The 17,412-nt window shown below is 38.6% G+C and overlaps 1 protein-coding gene across 1 annotated transcript; it reads left to right on the top strand.

Moving 5' to 3' along the window:
* The first annotated feature begins 303 nt into the window (after positions 1 to 303).
* Positions 304 to 16,303, top strand: C2H2orf69 (chromosome 2 C2orf69 homolog). The gene is made up of 2 exons (XM_005895036.3): positions 304 to 760; positions 11,227 to 16,303. Exons 1-2 carry the CDS (start codon positions 416 to 418, stop codon positions 12,052 to 12,054), a joined length of 1,173 nt encoding a protein of 390 aa, XP_005895098.2. The 5' UTR covers positions 304 to 415; the 3' UTR covers positions 12,055 to 16,303.
* The last annotated feature ends 1,109 nt before the right edge of the window (positions 16,304 to 17,412 follow it).

Here is a 17,412-nt window from a genome sequence, read left to right as displayed (position 1 = left end):
GCATGGTTAACTCCAAACTCTACCCCATTACTGGACGCGACCCTCTGCTGCAGCGCTGGTATCACAACTGTTACCCTTTTTGCCGGGGATTCTGGGCTCATTCCCTCTCCTTTCCTCTTCTCAGGGCTCTCCCCAGACTTCCGTTCAAACGTCCCGGCCAGAACAGAATCCACCAATCACAAACGTCCTTCCTCGGACCACGCCCCCTCATGGCCCCCTCAGGGAACCCGAGTCATATTTCGCGCACACCCCTCCTTCCCTTACGCACGCAGCGCGCGGACGTCGGCCTCTGACGCAGTCGTTGCCCCTGGGCCGGCTGCCGCCCAGGCCGCTCCCGCCGACCGTTGGCGCCAGGCTGAAGTTCCTCCCTCAGGCCCACCCTCCACCCTCCGAACCGCTACGGCGGCGGCGACCCATGTGGGGGTTCAGGCTCCTGCGGTCGCCGCCGCTGCTTCTTCTGCTGCCGCAGCTCGGAATCGGAATCGCCGCGTCCAGCTCTCACGCCGGAACCATGAACCTGGGCAGCAACAGCAGCGGCGGCGCGCCCTGCTCCCCCTCGGCCGAGCGGCGCCGGCAGCAGTGCGTGCAGCTGTCCACGGTGCCGGGAGCCGACCCTCAGCGCAGCAACGAATTGCTTCTGCTGGCGGCGGCGACGGCCGGGGAGGGACCAGGACGGCGGGACCTCTCTGAGGACCCGGCGAAGGAGGAGGTGCAACCGCCGCCCCAGCATCACGTTCTCTACTTCCCCGGGGATGTGCAGGTAACCCGCGGCCTGCCTGGGCACCTGTTCCTTCCTCTTGTGCATATGCGAATTCTCTAGATTCTTCTCTCCTACCTGGTGCCCGGTTCCTTGCCTCGCCTGAACACACCCACACATATGCTTCGCGATCTGGCTCCGCGCAATCCAAAACCGCCTCTTCCACGCCCCGACCCCCTCCTCAAAGAGCCCTAGAGGGTAGGTGTCCTTGGAGGGCCGCGACCTCGGAAGAGCCAGCTGTCAGTCCAGGTTTCGAGGGAGTGGTATTCAAGACATAGATATGAGACAGTGTATTTATTCTAAAACCTCGTTTCTCAGAAGGGTGTTGGGGGAGCAGGAGACAGAGAAATGGCTTTTAAATTAGTATGTAGTGTTCAAAAAACGCTGGCAGTTCTTAAAAAGCAAACAGAAAAACTAGTACTATGGTGTGACACTCTTAGTAACACTAAGAAAGGGAGAGTGGGTGGCAGAAAAGGGACAGTAATTGCTAAGCATGGCAATACTTTGATGCTCACCTAAATTCTGTGCTTTTGTTTTTGTGTGAGATTCTGTTTTTATTATTAATTTTGCGGCTGCACGTAAATATTCATGGATAGGTTGTGTCTTAATCTAGATCTTTATCTAGAACTGCTTTGTCTTGAGTGGGTAGCCATTATATGTAACTGACTACATGCACTTCAAGATTTCTAATTTGAACAACTCAGCAGGAAGAGCTTCCATTAGTTGAGAGACAAGATGATGAAGACTACAGGGAGAGCAAGTTTAGTGGCAAAGATCAGAGATTTTAGATTTGCGGTGTCTATTAAATGTTCAAAAGGAAATGCATATGTGTAACTAGCAAGTATAAAGTTGCAGGAATAGGTCTAGACTAGAACCCAAATGTTGAAGGTTGTCAGAATGGGTAGTATGTGAAGCCAAGAGACCAAGAAAGAGATCACAAAGGGAGTAAAGGTAGTCAGGAAAGGTCTAAGAACTGAGTGCTACAGTATTCCCCAGTCATTAAATTTATCAGAAAGATAAGAAAGGAGTGTAACTCATTGGGTATTCACATATTTAATCCTCATTGATATTATACAGCATTATTCCCATTTTGTAGTTGAGCTGGCTGCAATACAGATTTAACAACTGGCCAGATATTTCATAGCTAAAATGTGCAGAATCAGGGATTAAACCTAGGCGATCTGGCCTCAGAGCTTTTGATGCATTATTCTCTATTTCTTCCCTAAGATACCTGCGTTTTTGGAGGACTTCATACTCTGCATAAATCAACAGTATATCACTGTCCAAAAAGCTAATGGAATCTCAGGCTATGTAAAGAAATGGATGAGGTCAAAATGAAAGGAGGTATTAGACTAACTATATTTAGCACTTTATAGACTTCATCTGAAGATATGTGCTATATTCTGATTGGCACTCTTTAAAAACATTTAGTGGGCATGCAGTGAAGGTTAGTTACCATTATTATCATCGTCATTATTATAGATGCACGCTGCAGCTGGCCCACAAAACTCTGGAAGTCACTGTCAGCAGTGCCATGCTGATTTGCCAAACTGAGCAAAAGGGCATCAACTGAGTAAATTAAGTTCCTTCTCTTAAACTGAAATACTCGATTTTTTTCATAGTTTTGATTAGCAGCCAACTAGACCAGTCAGTTATTTGGAGGGCAAGAGAAAAAACTACATACACCTTCATCATTATCTGACTCCGGGAATAGTTTGTTAGCATATGTTTTAAAGCATTAATTTCAAAAACAATAAACTAATTGTTACACGGTTTAAGAAACACATCCAACTTTATTTTAGCTTTACCTGTGTATACTAGCACTACCCAAGAGAACTTTCTGTGATGGTGGGAATGTTCCATGGAAATGCTCTGTATTTGCACCATGACAGCATGCAAAAACCTTAGGGGCTACTGAGGACTTGAAATGCAGCTACTGCAATTCAAAAACTGGACTTTTTAATTCTAAATTTAATAATAGCCACATATAGTTATCCTTTTGTCCACTCGATACATCAGCATATAAAGTGTCTTTACCTTCTAAATGTATCTAGAAGTGACAATAATTATTTAGAAATCTTAAGTCAAATCATACCACACCTCTACTGAAAACTCTCCACAGCTTCCCATGGCACTTAGAGTAAAAACCAGAGTCCTCTTGATGGCCTGCAAGGTACTTCACTATATTTACCTTTCCCACCCTGTAGCTTCTGTTTTTTTAGGCGCCTCACTTAGGCATGCAAGATCTAAGTTCCTTGACCAGAGCTCCAACCTGTGGGTCCCCTGCAGTGGAAACGTGAAGTCCTAACCACTGAACTGCCAGGGGATTCCCATCCCTTGGCTTTTTTGACTGTCTCCCCAGAAGGCTCAGCCACACTGACCTTATTGCTCATGTTAGGCACACTTGACCCCAAATGCTTTGCCCATACTGCCTGGAACACTCTTTCTGCAGATGTCTGGAAGGATTCATTACTTCCCCTTTCAGTTGCTCAAAAGCTGCCTTCACAGTGAGGCCTTTTCTGACCATCCTATTTAATAATCATACATGTGCACAGGATCTCTGTGAACTTTCTCTTTTTTGTTTTTATCCATTTCATTTACTATATTAGTTATTCATCTTGTTTTTCGTCTGTCTTCCACTAGTATGATGAAAGCTTCATGTATGTTTTCTTTACTGTTACATCTGTGATGCTTAGAGAGTGTTATGAAGTAGGTGTTCAGTAGATAGCTTCCTGAATGAATAAATGTATATAAGTTCCTTTGAGCAATGCCTTAAGTGCTACTTGGTTGTTATTATATGAAGTGCTTTTAGGTTCAGATTTCCTTATCTGTGCACTTGATTCTTTTAAGTCTAATGTTTATCCTTATGAAATTTACCCTGTTCATACAGCTCATCTTTTTAGTGTATGGATCCTTTCAGAACTCTTATTTCCATTTATATCATATATAGATTAAGTAAGCATTCTTTCTATGTCTTTATTTTTAATTTGGATAAATATTGAACGGATTAGGGCCAACAGAACTTTGTAGGATACCTTTAGAAGTTTTGCCTTATCTTAACACAAGATTCATAATTTGGTGTTAATTGGATCTGGTTGACAGTGTAATTTTAAATCCTAATTACCATTACCTTTTTGATGTTCTTGTAGTCATCTTTTATTGTATATCCTTTTTTATGCCACACTTGTCCTTTTATCATTTGAATTACAGGAAAGTTGAGGCCACAGTAATTAACTTTTCTTTAGGTACTTCTTGATGTGTTTCTTATGATTTTGGAGGGGGATCAGAATTTTTTTAAGTAGGTATTTTCCAATTTTCTTGTGTTTCTTGCTTTTTAAATCCTCAGGATATAGAATTGTACTACCTCTTTTTTTAAGTTTACAATTTGATGAATTTTGACAAGTACAATTATGTAACCATCAAAACAAACATATAACCCAACATCTCCATTACCCCTAAAGAGAGAGACCCCTGTGCCCTACTCCAGTTTTCTCAGCCACAGGCAATCACTGATCTGCTTTCTTTCACTATAGTTTTGCCTTTCTAGATCTTCATTAGTTAGGAATCATGTAGTATGTAGTCTTGTCTTTCTGGCTTCTTTCACTTAGTAGTCTGGCCTCTTTCACTTAGTCTAATGCTTCTGAAGTTCATTCTCTGTGGTCTCTATCAGGAGATTATTTCTTTTTAATGCCAAGTAGTTTTCTGTGTGTGGGTATATGATATAGTTACCCATTCGGTAGTTCATAAACATTTGGGTCATTTCCAATGTTAGCTTTTAAAAACTTGTGCTTTCCTAAACAGTAGGATATATAGATGAGCATGTCCTAAGTGTATGTCTTGGTGAGTGGGAAAAGACTCACTTCTCCTGTGTGACTCTCCTTTACTTCTTACACTGTTACCACACTCAGGACATTTCTAACAATAGACCCCCCACACCAAACAATTCTCTACACCACCAGTTAGGTATCCTATAATTCAGTTCAATTCTAGAGTTATCCAGTCTCCACTATCTACCTGCAGTTAATGTCAGATTCCACATCTTAAGGCTTCAGTCCCACAGGTCTGTTCCCCTCCCTACTTCATATGCCAGTCACAAGTCTCAGGTTGTCGCCTGAACTCATGACTGACCAGCTATAGATTGGGGTTTAAACAGTCCCCTCCTTGGGTTCAATTAGTTGCTAGAATGGCTCACAGAACTTTGGAAAACAATTTACACTGTTTACCTATTTATTCTAGAAGGATATGATAAAGGATACAGGTGAACATTCAGGTGCAAGAGATGCATAGGGAAAGGTACGTGAGAAGAGGTGCAGAGCTTCCGTGCTCTCTCTGAGTGCACCGCTCTCCCAGCACCTTCACGTGTCACCAGCCTGGAAGCTTCCCGAACCTGTACTTTGGAGATTTTTATGGAGGCTTCACTGCATATGTATGACCAGTCATTAACTTTATTTCCAGCCCCTCTTGGGAGAATGGAAAGTGGAGCTGAAAGTTTCAAACTTCTAATCATGTCTTGGTCTTTCTGGTGACCATCCTCTGTCACGCATGAAGTTTCAAGGGTTTTAGGAGCTCTGTGCCAGGAACCATGGGCAGACACACATACGCATGCATTCTACTATTTCTCATCTGATTGATGAGAAACCCTGGGGTTTCATGTGCTTGTCAAGCAGCCTTCTCAGGCTGGTTCCTGTTAATGGTCCTTCTAGCTTGCTTGAACACGGGATGTCCGCTTTATGCTCAGTGAAGATAACCCCTTGACCCATCTTTTTATGTAAGTACAGCTTGTAGCTTATATAGCTTTCCTCACACTGGTATAAGAGTGGTCCACCTAATTAAGTCTTTATCATGGAGATACATGTCAAGTTTTCCTGAAAATCTTTGGAAGCAGTACTTCAGTACCAGTATGGGGTGGGCCTTTACATTTTTGCAGGTCAGCCAGCATCATTCTTTGGAGTAAGCACCGGGTAATCTCTCCTCCAGGAGATTCTCTGGCCACCCGCCTCACTGGGGATGAAGAGAATCAAGCCGCCTACCCTTTAACCCCTACAAGGAGAGTAAGTGCATTCTATTCCCAACTGGGATGAAAGCTCTCTCAGAAGAATCTTCCTGCATTCTTCCACCTCTTCTGTAGACTGGCCTTGAGTAGTAGCCTGGGTTGCAGAACTGGTTTTGACAACCTGTTAGCAAGTCCTTAGGGGCTGTCTGGTCTCTCTTTTTAGAAGTGCTTATCCATTGTTCTTCTGGGCTTCTTAGACACAAGAGTAACAATTTTATTTTTACATTTTAATACACACAGTTACGAAGTATGAGCATTTTCCTCCTCTGATCATGTAATGTGGGGTAATCAAAGAAAACACGAAGTTTTTAGGTTTACCATCTCCTGTGTGGTAGAGACTAAACAAAGTCATAGAATCTTGTTCATTTTAGCTCATTTACTAAACAACTATATGTAATAAAAACAGCTGTGTGGTTGGTAGGGCCTCATTTTCCTTAGCTGTAAAAAGAGTTTAGGTATTTGTGCTTTCTTTTGTATTTGACATTTATATCTAATTATGAATCCATAGAATAATTCAGTGTTGGCTCTGTTCTTCCCAACTAATATTTGGGTATCTTTATGAAGACTTGACTAATATTCCTCCTACTTCAGACATAATAGGAATTCCACTTCATAATTCTGGAATTTCTAACTAATACTGCAAAACTAAACTCAGATATTTATGGAGCTTTCCCTAATTTCCCAGAACATGGGTTAGAGTCTCCCTTCCTCTATGTCCTCCCACAGATATCCCTGTTTTACAGCAATAACCATATTACCTTGTAATTGTTTATCTGTCTCTCCCACTGGACTTTGTTCTTGAGGGACTATGCCTTTCTTATCTTTGCATTCCCAGAACTGTGCTTAGTGCCCCCCAAATGTCAGTTGATGAATATATGAAGAAATGGAAATCAAAGTTTAATAGGCAAAGTTTTTAGTTTGTATTGGAAACATGTTGCTTCCCTTTCTGATGATACCCATGTGTGTACATGCATGCCCACCTACACTCCTCCCCGAGGGATATTTCCTTTCATGTCCATCCCTCTCTTCTTTACATTGGTGCCTGAATTGCAGATTGTTTAATTATTTGCAAGATAGGGTTCTGTATAGAAAAAGAGGGTAGATTTCTTATAGGTAGGGACAAGGGAAAGGGCCCAAATTTGCTTTCTCACTGAAATAAAATAAGTATTTATCCAAAAAACAGGATTTAGATGAGCCCTTTCAGATCTAAGCTCCTATGATAATTTTATATCTCACAAATCTGGATATGCAGAAGGCAGTAGCAGAATCCATAAAAAATGATAGCCTTCTGGGAATAGATATTTTTTTAACATATATGACAAGCTTAATATTAATGAGATACAAACTGTTAAGAAGAACTTGAGCATCCTGTTGGGAAAGTTACTAAAGAATATGAACAGAGAATTAACAAAAAAATGAAAATTGCCAGCAAGCATAGAAAAATATTCAACCTAATTAGGAATGAAAATATGCAAATTAAATCAAAAGACAGACATCATTTTATCTTAGTAGCAGAGATTTTTTTTAAAAAATTAATGCTAATAGCCAGTGTAGGTAAGGATATGAGAAAATAAGCTCTTGTATACTTCTAGGGGAGTAGAAATTGGTATTAATCTTCCTGACAGGAAGTCTAGAAATTATACAAATCTATACTTATTGATGAGGAATTGTGCCTATAACATTTTAAAGTGAAAAGTCTATGTATAATTTTGTTGAGGGAAGAAATAAACATAAACATTCTTGTATATGTGTATGTATACTAAAGAACACTGGAATTCTAGACACCAAAATTGTAATAGTGATTGTTTCTAATGAAGGTTTTATGGATCGGTGGTTTTTCTATTTTCCTTATACTTTTATATATAGACTTTATAAATTTTTGTAGTATTACTTTTATTAGACTTAATTTTTTAAGAGAAAAATGTGCGTATTGCTAAAAATTCAGTTTATTCAAGATCATACATTGAAAAGTCAGTCTCCTTTTCATCCCTTTGAATGACTGAAGGCAGTTTCTGATTTTCCATTCCTGTGGCTAACCACTGTTGGGGAATTCCCTGGTGGTCCATTGGTTAGGACTGTATGCTTTCACAGCCAGGGGCCTTTGTTCTATATCTGGTCATGGAACTAAGATCCCACAAGACTTCCCAGGTGGCGCTAGTGGTAAAGAACCTGCCTGCCAATGCAGGAGATGTAAGAGACTTGGATTTGATCCCTCGGTTGGAAAGATCCCCTGGAGAAGGAAATGGCAGTCTACTCCAGTAATTCTTGCCTGGAGAATCCCATGGACAGAGGAACCTGGCAGACTACAGTCCATGGGGTCACAAAGAGCCAGCCATACATGACTGAAGTGACTTAGCACACATGGAGGGCTGACTATTGTTTCTGATTTATATGTCCTTCCAGAGACAGTCTATGCTGATGCAAACTTTTTTTCTTTAAACACAAATGATAGCTTATCAGTACAGGGGGTTTTTAGCCTTTATATTACAAAACATATGAGTACTTATAGAGCTGCCTCATTCTTCTAGAGCAGGAATAAATGTCCTTATACATATTTATTTATGCATATGTGCAAGTATAGCCCTGAGATAAATTCCTAGAATGAGAATAACTAGGTCAAAAGAGAAGTGCATTTAAAAATGTTTGGTGTATGATTATTATAAATAAGGAAAAGTTACAGTTCTTTTTCTCTTTTTTATACCCCCATATCCAGTCCATTAGCAAATGCTGTTGCTGACTTGAAAAAAGGCACATGAGTTGCAAGTTAAGTTTTATTAGGGGCAAAATGAGGACTACAGCCCAGGAAACAGCATTTCAGATAGCTCTGAGGCACTGCTCCAAAGAGGTAGAGGGAAGGTCAGTATAAATGTGGTTTTAGTGAAAGGGAAGTACATGCAATCAATCACATATTTTCTGCAGAAGGTTTCTGCTAGTCACTAGGATCAGTCATCACCATGAAGGGTTTTAGTGCTTTTGTAGATATGAGGAGATGCAAGAATTGGGCTCATAAAATCAGCTCCTAAAAATACCTAACTATCTGAAGATCCATTCTGCCAGTTTTTCCCAAAGCACAGAGTGTCTCATTTCCGCTTTCCATCCTGAACTCTTTCCAGGGAGTGTTAAAGTCAGCAGCTGCAGTGGCACCTGAGTTAATCCTTATAGAGGCAGATGACAAGTGCCAATTTGTAGTTGACACTGTGATTCTGCCTTCAATATACATTCAGAATCTGACTGGTTCTTGCCACCTTTTACTTCTAATACCACTCTGGTTCAAGCCACATTCTCTAATTGGGCTTATACTTCAGTAGCCACCCACTGCTCTCCCTGCTTCAGACTGTTGCCCCTTCGCACATAGGAGTCAGATTATTCCTTGCAAGGCAGATTATATCAGCCATTTACCTCACACCCTATCAGACTAAAGACCTCAGGGTATCTTACAAGGCATGATTAGCACCTCCCCTCTTCCCCACCAGGGGCTTTCCTGATAGCTTAGTTGGTAAAGAATCCACCTGCAATGCAGGAGACTGCAGTTCAATTCATGGGTCAGGAAGATCTGCTGGAGAAGGGATAGGCTACCCACCCCAGTATTTGGGGGCTGCCCTTGTGCCTCATCTGGTAAAGAATCTGCCTGCAATGCAGGAGACCTGGGTTCGATCCCTGGGTTGGGAAGATCCCTTGGAGAAGGGAAAGGTTACCCACTCCAGTATTCTGGCCTGGAGAATCCCATGGTCCATATAGTCCATTGGGTCACAAAGAGTCAGACACGACTGAGCGACTTTCTCTTCTTCCCCAACAATCTCTGTGACCCTCGTGATCACTTTTGCACCTTCACTTCACTGGTGGAACACTGGTCTCATTGCTGTATCTTAGTTATGTCAACCATGGTTCCACTTCAGGTCATTAGGTCCTTTTGCAGTTCCTTATGCCTGAAATAATCATGACTCACTCCCTCAGCTCCTTCAGGTCCTTCTCAACTGTTGCCTTAGTGGAGACTACCCTGTGTTTTAAATAATAATCTTTCACCCTCTCCAAAACTCTGCAGTCCTTTTCCTCTACTTTTGTTACATTCCATTGCACTTAACCACCTTAAAATATCTTGTGCTGTCTAGCTAGTAACTACTTGTAGCTGTTGTCCATTTGAAATTTACTCTAATCAAAGAAATATATTTTAAATTGCATTTAACTTTAAATTTAAATCTAAAAACTGTTAGTTCAGTTCCTAGAAAACTTTTTTAAGTGTATTTGAGCAACTTGGGTATGTGAATCTACTTTTGCAGCTGTAAATCTTATGAAATCTAAATTCAGATCAAGTATTTCCGATGAAAATTTAGCACCCAAATTGAGATGTTATAAGTGTAAAATATACACTAGATTTCAGAAACTTAGAAAAAGAAATGTAGTAATTTCAGTACTTTTTATGTTGGTTACATGTGGAAATAATATGTTACACGTGGATGTATGGGGCTCGATAAAATATATTATTTAAAAATAATTTGGGATTTTCCTAGCAGTCCAGAGGTTAAGACTCCATGCTTCCACTGCAGGGAGTATGGATTTGATCCCTGGCTAGAAACTAAGATCCCGCATGCCGGAGGGCACAGCCCCCCCAAAAAGAAAAAAATTCATCTGTTAATGTCTTACTTTTTAATGTAGCTACTAGAAAATTTTACGTGTGGCTCACTGTATTTCCATTGGAGGGTGCTGTTCTGTTGACTTACGGAGTTGTTTATTACGTATCTCTATATTAGAATGTGCACTCTCTGTGGGCAGGGGTTTTATCTGTTCTGATCCATGACTGTCCAGGAGGTATCCAGTACATTTTATAGAATAAATGAATTTGAGTGAATTTCCCTTTTTTAAGGATATTATGAATAAAAGTTAAAAGGAAAACCAAATTTACATACATGTCCTAGAATGTATAGGACATTATTAATATATCAAGTACTTATAAATAAATAGGATGCAAATTTAAAAAGGCAAAACAGGCACAGTAGAAATCTAGATAACTAATAAATATATGAACAAAATTCATTTAAATTTTTAATAAATTCAAATTAGAATAAGTTATCCTGTGCCAATGAAATTTAACAAAGATAAAAGAAAAACTATACATACTTCTTTGGAAGACAGTATTGTAGTCTATATAATCAATCTTAAACTACGAATATTCTTGAACCTAGTTTTTCCACATCTAGGAATTTATTTTTAAGGATGTAATCACAGTAATGTTCACTGTAGCTCTGTAATACTAAAATCTTACAACCAGGAAGTAATAAATAGATTTATAGTTTTCATTTTGAGTACATTAACCATAGGTCATTATAATGTACCAACTTCCTCCACAATAAAAATGGGAAACTAATTTTGTGGAAATAATTTATTTAAATGTGTAATGTTTATCTTTTTTACTTTTCAGAATTACCATGAAATTATGACTCGTCATCCTGAGAATTATCAGTGGGAAAACTGGAGTCTAGAAAATGTTGCCACCATCTTAGCCCACCGGTTCCCCAATAGTTATATTTGGGTGATAAAGTGTTCCCGAATGCATTTGCACAAATTCAGCTGCTATGACAATTTTGTGAAAAGCAATATGTTTGGTGCTCCAGAACACAGTACTGACTTTGGAGCTTTTAAGCACCTTTACATGTTATTAGTTAATGCTTTTAACTTAAGTCAGAAGAGTTTGCTATCAAAGAAGAATGTGAAAGATTCGAGTAAGGACTCCAAAGCATCTAATTGTCAATCCACTTCTTCTCATACTACCAATGGTTGCCAGGGAGAAAAAGAGAGGACCTGTGAAAAATCTGATGAGTCTGCTATGAGTTTTTTTCCACCATCATTAAATGGTGCTTCTTTTACTTTGATTGGATTCAGTAAAGGTTGTGTTGTTTTGAATCAGTTGCTTTTTGAATTGAAAGAAGCCAAGAAAGACAAGAACATCGATGCTTTTATCAAAAACATAAAAACAATGTACTGGTTGGATGGTGGTCATTCTGGAGGAAGCAACACTTGGATTACTTATCCAGAAGTCTTGAAAGAATTTGCACAAACAGGGATAATTGTTCACACCCATGTAACACCTTACCAAGTACATGATCCAATGAGATCTTGGATTGGAAAGGAGCACAAGAAATTTGTTCAGATACTTGGAGATTTTGGTATGCAGGTGACTAGCCAAATTCATTTTGCAAACGATGCTCCTTCCATAGAGAATCACTTCAGGGTTCATGAAGTATTTTAGACTATAATATTATTAATGTAGAAGAGCAGAAGCACTTTCAGAAAGTGTTATGAATTCAGATAATGAGGATGTAAATTCATAGATGCAGTGTCAGTTTTTTTTCCTGGGCATGGGGGAAGGAAGCACACATTCCTAAAATATGGGTGTAATGTGCAATAATGTTCCTTGTTTGTCAATGTATTTAATTGGGACTGGGTTGGAATTACTTCATTTGAAATTTAAAAGGTGATTTGTGATAATCCTACAAGGAGATATAAGACCCTTAAAAATGAAAAGTTACAATACAGTCCTTATAAAAGGCAGTGAAGATTGTTATTGTTGGAAATAGTTTATTTTCTGAGTAATGTTTGAAACTAATTTTGGTGATACTTTAACAGTAAATAGCTCTTTCGGACTCAAAACTTTTGAGTGGAAATACTCTCTCTTCAAACAAAGTGAAGGCACACTGATGTTTTCCATCATTTTGCAATAACTATACCCTGCCTCTTATGTTTATAAACTCATGAAGTTATTCTTCAATGTGCCATCAATTGTTTTTTCTTAAGAGTCAAAATGTATTTGTTTCCACATATCCAAGAATGTGCAGTAGTAAAGAGTTGGTTTTAAAAATATTACACTTAAGCACTGTGGCTTACTTTTTAATTGACAGCTTTTGGATAAGACATTTTGGAGTTTCTTAAAATTTGGCAACAGTTCTTTTAGAAAATTGTTTCAGATTGAACATAATTGTGTATATTGGGTAAAAATACAGATTTAAAATCATTTCATCCTATCAGTCTTTTGAAAGAGATCAGCTTAGGTAAAATGTAATCCTCTACTTTGGTACAGCTCTATTAAAAAGGAGACAGATTCTATAGATTGAAGTCACTGTTTCTCCTGCAGCATGATTTTGTCTGCCAAAAGAAAGCAGTTCTCCTTGGCCAAAATGCAAAATTATATTGCTAAAAGAAAAGTTAAAAGGGAAAGTTTGAAGATACAAATGATTTTATTTTGGCTGAAAAACTGAATTTGCTTAACACTGCTACATAAATTGGGTGAGGTTTCCTTCTGCCCATTTTTCTTGACCTAGATAAATATATTTTGAGAAACCAAGATCTAATAAATGTCAACCAACATTGAAACATAGCTGTGTGATTATAATAAAAAGTTAATGGTCTTTTAAAAAATTGTTTATTAATAATTAGCTTTTATGGGTCGTGAAATAATTAAGCAGGGAAGTAACATGCTGTTTTCAGATTGAAAAAACAGACTGAAGCTTAATATCTTAATAAGCCAGAGGGTCTCAATATATAAAACAATAATTAAAATGTTAATTTCTTGGTTTCTTCCCAGAATTATATTTTAATAACTTGGTAAGTACATTCCAAATATTCAGACTTATAAGAAAGGATTTTTACTTAACAGATACTTAAAATTAATATCCCTATTCTATGAATTGCAGAATAGTATCTTTCAATGGTTTTCTAAACGGATAAAGTACAATAGTTTTATGTTGCTTTGGTTTCTTTTAAATACCTGCTGTTTCTTTTGAGACCAAAAATTCCCAGCAAGGAAACAAGTCAGTCTGATTCTAGCATTTTATTTATTACCTTGTCTTAAAACACCATTATTGATTGGATAGCTCCTTTCAATATGTTTTAATAATCCTTGGTTAAATTTATGTATATCTAATGTAAATAGCTAAGTTACTAAGTATTTTAATGCAGGAGGAAGGAAAGGCATTTCTTTTTACGAATTAACTAAAATGGAAAAGTATGACTTTCAGCAGAAGGAAGGATTCATTTAAAAATCTGAGGTATTTAAAGATCTGGTCCTTGTAGCTATCTCATCTTAACTATAATTATTATATGTTGAATGGATATTAAGAATTACTCTCTGGGACACCTGGAATTGCCATTGCATCAAAATGAGACAGTGTTGAAAGGTAGAATTATTTTCTTGAATGAAAATATATTCAAGTTGATCTATACTCAAATATTTTAATACTTAAAAATTTGTTCTTTTTCCACATTTGTTTAAAACTGTTACAAATGTTAGTGTTTCCTTTTGGATTGTGCTTTTGTGTTTGTGTCATGAGTCAATTGAGAAAAGTAGTCAAATAATGTTAAAGTTGTTACCACCACAGCATGAATGTACAATTGTATTAAATTTAATCCACAGAAGTGTATTTGGATGTGTGCTGTATGTTAACTAGATTTGTTTAAAACTTTAGATTGTTACTTAGAAAGCAGCTATTTCTCTCCACTTTGCCAGTTTGGATTTGTTAATGTTTTCATTAATGTCCCTAAGTTTTCGTACAAGCGACTTTGAAACCTTTCCTATATAAATACATCTTTCCTTTAAATTGCTCTACAAAAATTAGCATTATTTCCTTCTGTTGGATTTCCTAGAGAACAAAATCTCTCAAAAATAAGTACTTCCTTTTTTGAGCTAATCACCCAAGGTCTGTATTTCTTTAGTTGTCATCAAGGGACCTGGTTAAAATAAGGTGTGATCTGTTTTTCATTTCATTCGTGCAATATCTAAGCCCCATCGAGGGTAAAGAAGGTTTAGGCACAGGATACAGTGTAGACAAAACAGTCCCAGCATGTGAGTATGGAAATGTATAACATATTAAGATTGAAGAGTAATGTATGAAACAAAAGATACTATTCTTAAAAGAGCTATTATTCTGTTACACATCATTTAAGGGCTTTTAAGAGAAACCTGCTTTAGAGGATAAGACCTCTGTGAATCCAGGTTGCTCTTTATAAAAGCATAGAGGCCAAGGATCTCTTAGTGGTACAGACAGCCAGAGTCACTTAGGATGCCATTTTAGTATTCCATTTAATGGAACTTGAAAAAATAAAATATAACTTCGGTGTATTTAAGACACCCAAATAACCGTGGCCTGTATGTGTCAAAAAAGACTTAGGTAACCCCGGTAGAGACATGTATGAGTGCCAATCTGTGTTAGCTCCTCCTGACTATCTGTTTTTCAGCATGGGGCAGGAGTCAGAACAGCACAGTTCCAACTCCATCTAGACGTGAATCGCTGCTTTCTGCATTTTGGGGGGTGGTCAGCTTATAGATAGATTCAACCTTGATGTCTGTTGGTAAATTTAGATCGGTGAGGAAAGCCTCATTACTAAGGTTCTTTTCAAATGTTCACATAGCTGCGGTTCAGAAGGAAGGAAAGATAGGGAAAAAGCCGTGTTGACCTATAGTTTCCCTTGTTCTGATATTTCATCAGTGACAAGTTTGAAGTTACTGAATAATTAGAATTCAGATATAATTATGTGCCAAGACAAATTCTATTGTTTGTGAAAAGATGATAATTACAATCTTCACCGGGGGCATTTTTAAATTTTATTTTGAAATAGTAATATACACCAGGGCAACAACAAAAAAATCAGATAATAGGTAACTGCGAATTCCAGTCTGCCTATCTGCTTGTATAACCTCAGAGGTGAGCACTAGTTTCCTATGTATCCTTGCAGACTTGGGGCCTCCCAGGTGGCTCAGCGGTAAAGAACCTGTCTGCTAGTGCAGGAGACACAGGTTCCACCCTCCTCCCCCTCCGCCCCCCCAGAGAAGGAAATAGCAACCCAACTCCAGTATTCTTGCCTGGGAAATCCCATGAACAGAGGAGCCTGGCTGTTACAGTCCATGGGGTTGAAAAAGAGTTGGACTTGATTTAGCAACTAAATATACACAGTGTTTACTTAGAGCACGTTTCTTTTATACAAATGCTCGCATACTGTACCCATCACTTCAAACTTTTTTTCTCATTTAATTACCTTGGGAAAATACCTTGCCAGTACATACATACAGTGTCATTCTTTGACTGCACAGTATTTCTTTGACTGCATACTTAGTCTTTCTTTGTATTCCTTGCCTAGGTAGCAAGCAATGCAGTGAGAAGTTTTGCTAGCAGAGGAAAAAATTCCTATGTGCCCCTTGAACTGTAACCAAAGAATAACTATATAATGTATTCCTAAGTATTTGAGATGAGCTGCACCTAAGGGAGAAAGAATGGAGAATTACTAATCTGGTCACCACAACTATAATTTCAGTTTCTATCACCCAGCTGTGTGAGCCAGAAAATGATTTAAGCAATCTGCATCGACTAGATGATTTCTAAGATCCCTTTCAGCAACAAAATTCTGAGATTTGGAATTCCTGAGAAGTTGTAATATACCATGTAATAGTTTACATATTAAAAACATCTCATTTGGTATCAACCAGGTAGGCAAGAAAGATTAAAATACTTTGCATTTAAAATAAAAGACACATTAAAAATTATGACCAGGAAAATAATTTTAAAGCATCCTAAAGGATTCATCTCTAGATATTACAATTTAATGCTACAATAGGAACCACCTCAATTCTCTAAGCAAAGGAATATAATTAAATGGGAGCCAGCACCAGCCATCAACTATGTGCCTGCCCTTGAGCTATCCCCTTTATTTTTGTAGCAACCCTATAAAGTTCAAGTTTTACTTTAAAGATGAGGAAAGCTTCTTAAAGGATTATATAATTTGCCTAAGGTCATCCAGTTTACTTTCCAAGTAAAGTGAATTAAAATGATTATTCATTAGGCAAATTGTAATCTCACATTTACTTCCTAGTGTTCTACATGATTCTGGACATAGGTATTTTGTTGATTCTCTTATTGGCTAACAAAAACGGGGGGGGGGGGATGGTTATTAAAGAGTGGACATAAATACTGTTCAAACTAAATCGTTTTATTTTCCTTCCTCAGGGAAAAGAGTTCTTTGCTTATCCTAAGAAATAACCAAAGATCAAAATCTGGTAATTAGCTATAAAACAATTTCTTTTCTGACACACTAACTCTGTTGACCTGAGTAACTTCCATCTTTCTTCCCAAAGATGCCTAGGAAGTTTAGAATAATTTTCTTTGTATTTTTCCTATTTGTCATGCTGCTGCTGCTGCTGCTAAGTCGCTTCAGTCATGTCCGACTATGTGCGACCCCATAGATGGCAGCCCACTAGGTTCCTCTGTCCCTGGGATTCTCCAGGCAAGAACACTGGAGTCGGTTGCCATTTCCTTCTCCAATGCATGAAAGTGAAAAGTGAAAGTGAAGTGGCTCAGTCGTGTCCGCCTCTTAGCGACCCCATGGACTGCAGCCCACCAGGCTGCTCTGTCCGTGGGATTTTCCAGGCAAGAGTACTGGAGTGGGCTGCCATATAATTTACTGTTTATAGGCTTCCCTGGTGGCTCAGACAGTAAAGAATTGGCCTCCAATGCAGGAGACCTGGGTTCAATCCCTGGGTCTGGAAGATTCCCTGAAAAAGGGAATGGCTACTCCAGTAGTCTTGCCCGGAGAACTCCACGGACAGAGGAACCTGACAGAC

This window comes from Bos mutus, chromosome 2 (assembly GCF_027580195.1).
Source record: "Bos mutus isolate GX-2022 chromosome 2, NWIPB_WYAK_1.1, whole genome shotgun sequence".
NCBI classification, from domain to species: Eukaryota; Metazoa; Chordata; class Mammalia; order Artiodactyla; family Bovidae; genus Bos; species Bos mutus.
The sequence above is the reverse complement of the archived record's forward strand: the minus strand, read 5'-3'. Positions and strand labels throughout refer to the sequence as shown.